This window comes from Miscanthus floridulus, chromosome 10 (assembly GCF_019320115.1).
Source record: "Miscanthus floridulus cultivar M001 chromosome 10, ASM1932011v1, whole genome shotgun sequence".
In the NCBI taxonomy this organism is placed as follows: Eukaryota; Viridiplantae; Streptophyta; class Magnoliopsida; order Poales; family Poaceae; genus Miscanthus; species Miscanthus floridulus.
The window spans coordinates 24,551,805-24,556,919 of NC_089589.1; the positions used below are offsets into that span (position 1 = coordinate 24,551,805).

Here is a 5,115-nt window from a genome sequence, read left to right on the forward strand (position 1 = left end):
TATGGTGGTTGGTCAATTAACCCTCTCCTTTTTGGGATCCAAGCTCCCCTTTTTATAGTGTATGGTTGCATACAATTCATTATACAAAAATGCCCTCTACCTACTACAGAACATGCTGGAACATTCTTGTGGTTCTTCATAGTTACAGTTATAAGGGCTTTTGGAGGCATCCCCCCTCCAAACCGCCTTAGCAAATGTGCTCTTGGACCGTCTTTCCTCGGCCAGGGACATGTGGGTCTACCTTGGGTCATCTTCTGCGAAGGCTTCCTGGGACCTTCGTGGTCGTGATCCAAAGGTTCCCTTTGTAGCCCTCGCGAGTGCTCCCTCGCAGGCTCCCGCGTCCTTAATGACGTTCGGTCTCTCGAGACCTTCACTGTGGACCTTCAGGTGGGTGCCTCACGGGACCTTTACAGATTCATCTTTCGAAGGCTCTCGTTCGATGCTTTCTTCCTGCAACAATAGACAGCTTCCAATCGAGTAAAAGGTCAGGGTGTTGGTGGACCCTCGAGGGTAGGGCTTCGCCCCAATAAATATCCGATGCACTCTTAGTACCTTGCACCAGAGAATTCTGGTGATACTATTGTAGCTACCTCGAACTCTGATCCCTGCTACGCTATCTTCTAGTGCTTCCTGGAGTCACACCGGAGAAATCCGGTGGCTACAAACAGCCACCAATGAGCTCCGTTCTTTGTGTCTTGTCGTTCGGGCTTTGTCTTTTTGATGTGTTGGACTTTTTGCAAGTCTTCTAGGGTCTTCAATGCTGCTCCATGTCCTTTCTTATTGATTACTTGATCTACACATTGCCTTTTCCATGTCCATCTATACATCCATTTGATTAAACCTTCTATACTAGCGAACGACATTAGTTTAAAAGATCGTGTTTTTTCATGAAACACCAAAATCATATAATGACCCAGACCCATGCAAGGTGCCATTTTCCTTAGAAGCTGGAAAATGACATTACCATGTAAATATATTAGTTGGTTTTTAGAATTCCTGCACATCAATTGTCTTCTTCATGCATGCTCTCACACTGAACCATAGATGGACATACAAATGTCTAAACTGAATCAGGAATGATAGATAGTATAAGAGCCCTAATAATAATCATGCACAACTAGATAGGTGTACGAGTAAGTAATACTTGGTTAGACACAAAGAGACAAGACATACTTATTTGGACAGCTTACCATGGGATTACCCTGAGATGAGTATTGTATACTGACAGGATAATAGGAATTTTTCTGTGTGGTACGCGAACCGACAGATTAAATTTGTAATCTCTGTGAGCCTTTTAGACCTGTCATAAAAAATAAGCGGCACACAAAAAATATACAGTTTCCAGTAGTGCCAGGACAAATGCCGAATTCAATGATATGCGCGTTGTAGTAAGTAATAGTAATATGCTACTTGCTCTCGTAATTTTATATACAGTTTCGTAATTTTATATACTACTTGCTCTCGTACGTGTCTCAAGCGCGTTGTTTGCTCTCGTGTCTTAAGCGCGTTGTTCTTTGCAGCTAGCTAACCACTCCACCTCCACTAGTGCAGGCAGTGATGCCGTGCCTTGCCTCTCGGAGGAGCTAGTCTGAGTGTACACACGGACACACGGTAGTATTTGGTTGGGCTCTTTGACACGGCCATTTTGTTGTTTTGTCCTTTGAAGAAACTTGGTAGTTTCATCAGTTGACCCATCGTCAATGAAAATATAATGACTGTTGATCAATAGATTACAGGGATGCTTTTTGAACCTCTCGATTCTCTATCTCTGCTCCATGCACGTCTTATATACATATATACGGCATGGTCCCCCTATGTGTGGGATCGGAAGAAGCTAGCTTGGATACACGGTACGTACCTCTAGCGTAGTCTAGTCAGCTGCTAGCTAGCTTCTCATGAGATTTGACAACAGTGCACGCAAGGGATTTGGCCACTAAAAAAGCTAAGGTGCACAAGCTGGTCCATGGAAGCTGCCATCGAAACAATCGAGTACGACGTAGCAGAAGAAAACTACGGCGAATTCATCGAGGTGCTCCGCATGGTGCTCGCCGAGTACGAACCCGTCAGCGACCGCCAGAGCGTGGTGGACTTCCACCACGCGCCGCACCCGGTACTGCCACGGCAACGCAGTCCTCACCGGCCGGCGCGGTGGATCCACGTCACCCTGCTAGTCCGCAACGAGGGCCACGCGACGACCCTGGCAATCCGCGACGACAACGTGTACCTCATCGGCTTCCGGAACCGGCGGGGCCAGTGGTACGAGTTCGGCTTCGGCGGCGGTAGGAGCGCGCGGGTCCTCCCGGTGGAATGGAACTCCACCTTCCTTGAGTGCGACGTCCGCTACGGCGGCATCGTCGGCGGCGCCATGAACCTGGTGGGGCTCGGGCTCGGCAGGTGGTTCGCCAGGGACGCCGTGCGCCGGCTCTCGGCCTACGAGCAGGCTCCGGCGGGCGGCGGAGTCGACGAACGGACCCGGCGGCACCTGGCGCGCCTCATCGTCATGGTCTGCGAGGCCGCCAGGATGATCCCGCATTTCGAGACGGTGCTCGATGGCTGGGACCGCTGCACGGGCGCCATCGCCGAGCGGCAGGTGCACTTGCTGTGGAACTGGAAGCTCATGTCGCACGCCGTGCTGCGCTGGGACTGGTGGAACAAGTACGGGAGCGGGACGCGGCGGTATGTGTCGTCATATCCTCCGGCATGGCCCCCGGAGCTTCTAGCTCCGCAAGTTGATGTCAGGAACGTGGGACAGGCACTCCAGGTAGTGCAGCTGCTGCTCAACTGGTCGGGCCCGAGGGCACTAGGGTCGTCGCAGCCGCCGCCACCACCTCAGGATACGGCGGCAGACGGTGACAGCGGCGCCGACGACGGCGACATCTTGAGGCACTGGAACGACGATTCCACCATCGCCCACGTCCTCGGGCAACAAGGCCACTGCATGCTGGAGATGTTCGGTATGCGCGCTGGTTTCTACATGTGCGGCACCATCTCGGTCTTCGACGGGATGCGCGGGCAGAACATCTACAGCAAGGACGACAGGCCGGACGACGACGACCTTGGAAGAAGAAGAACCATGTTGGGCTCACTGGATCACGATGATGATGGTGACAGTGATACTCATCAATATGGACGACATTTCGGCGAGTGGATGTTCGCCCACCTGCGCTCCATCTACGATTGGACTGGACTTACTGGCTGCTGGAGCCGCCACAGCCAGACCAAGACGATCACCAGCAAGCGGGAGAACGGGTCGACGCTGGTGAGTTCTCGTCTACACTATGCACCCACCCTAGTATAGAATATTACAGTACGGTGTTTGACTAAAGAGAAAATTGTGAATTACTCCATATTTTTTATAGGTTCTCTTTTTAACTGTACTAGTTAGTTGTATTTGATTGTTTTCTGAAATAGCGTCAAGATTCAAACACCTCAAATATTGCTGTCGGTTTATCGGCATCTTACTGAATGCTGTTTTTTCTCACGTATCCAATTCGACCAGGGTCATGATCTGGTGCTCACTGGACCCTACAGGGCCATCTCCGCGTACGGGGGCGTCTCCATTGAAATTGACAGCTCCACGACAGAGACAGACTCCAACGTTGAACTAGGCATCTCCACGACAGAGGCAGACTACGTCAGAATCGACATCTCCAAGAAAGATGGCCACCGCCGTAGCGACGGCAGGACGACGACGTCGCTGCTCTGGGATTGCTACAACGACGACAACGACGACGCGAACTATGCAGCCTACGACTACGACACGGTGTTGACGCGGACCATCAGCACAAGCCATGGGCCCTTGGAGGTGACCTACGCGGTGCTGAGTAACGCGGTGGAAGCCACCGTGCAGGTCAGGCTCCTGTTCGCTGCCGAGCAAGGCGCCGCCGGCGACATCCTCGTCCATGGCAGGATAACTGCCAGGTGTCGCGATCTCGATGCCCAGAGCCTGCTCTTCTGCCAGGACGCAGAGGAGAGAGTGGCTGTCACCCGCGACTCCCACGTCCCCTTGTCGCGGTCCGTTGTTGCGGTGCCACTCACCTCGCACTCGCAGCTCCTTATAGCGGCCGCCCTGCACACTTCGGTCGCTTCTTGTAACCACACGGCGGCTGAGGGTCTCCTCCCTGAACCCCTCGTTGCTCGTTTCCGCCCTGAACCCTCTGGACAGGAGGTGCAGCGTTTCGGCATCGACAGCGGTCAGGTCGAAATCAAGGTCATCTGGGCTTTGGACTTGTGATGCATCAGTTCACTTCTCTGCTAGTTCTATATACGTCTAGTTAATTAGCAGGTGGTATTCCAAGATACAGCCATGTAACAGCCTGTTTGGTTTATGGAGGGATCTCATCCGGAACGAGTTGACGCCGAATGAGGTGGTCCGATGGATTCTCACGGAATGACTCGGTGACGGACTTGTGCACAGAAACAAGCTTACTCGGTAAGGGATGGGTTGGACCCATGACATAAACGAAATGTGGTCGCTGGCTTTGTACTCCCTCCATTTCAAATTATAAGTCATTTCAAAAATCTTGGAGAGTCAAAACATCTCAAGTTTGATCAAAATTATATAGAGAACTACAAAGATTTATGACATGAAATAGGTACACTATGAAAATATAATTAATGAAGAATCCAATGATGCTTAGTTGGTATCATAAATGTTATTATCTTATTATATAAATTTGATCAAACTTGAGATGCTTTGATTCTCCAAGAAAGTTGGAATGACTTATAATTTGGGACGGAGGGAGTATTTAGGATCAGATCATTCCGCAATTGTGCATTCCATGAACCAAACGTGTTCAATGCTCCCTCCATTTGAAATTGTAAGCTGTTTTTAGTTTTGTCCCTAGTTAAATTGACCTTCTCCAACTTTAATTAAGTTTGCAGAAAAATGCACAAATCTTACTATTACTAATTGGAGGCCCCAACGGCCTCCACGTTAATTCTCACCAGACGCGCTAGAAAAAAAGATAAATACAAGAAATTCTCACATTAATTAATCAGAAACATCAAACCATCAAGTTAAAAGACTGGCGATCCGTAACCATTAGATCTATTACATTTTTAAAATTAGCCACCTCTGCCATTATTATATATGAAAAGAAGAAAAAAGATAAA

At 49.8% G+C, this 5,115-nt stretch overlaps 1 protein-coding gene across 1 annotated transcript; it reads left to right on the plus strand.

The window, feature by feature from the left end:
- Nucleotides 1-1,856: 1,856 nt before the first annotated feature.
- LOC136488235 (60 kDa jasmonate-induced protein-like) lies at nt 1,857-4,234 on the plus strand. The gene is made up of 2 exons (XM_066485237.1): nt 1,857-3,259; nt 3,500-4,234. Exons 1-2 carry the CDS (start codon nt 1,964-1,966, stop codon nt 4,232-4,234), a joined length of 2,031 nt encoding a protein of 676 aa, XP_066341334.1. The 5' UTR covers nt 1,857-1,963.
- The last annotated feature ends 881 nt before the right edge of the window (nt 4,235-5,115 follow it).

Excerpts from the sequence above, each read along its gene's own strand:
- LOC136488235 (XM_066485237.1), top strand. The coding sequence starts at position 1,964 with ATGGAAGCTGCCATCGAAACAATCGAGTACGACGTAGCAGAAGAAAAC. Across the intron at positions 3,260-3,499 it reads GGGAGAACGGGTCGACGCTG|GGTCATGATCTGGTGCTCAC; the intron begins GTGAGTTCTCGT and ends CAATTCGACCAG.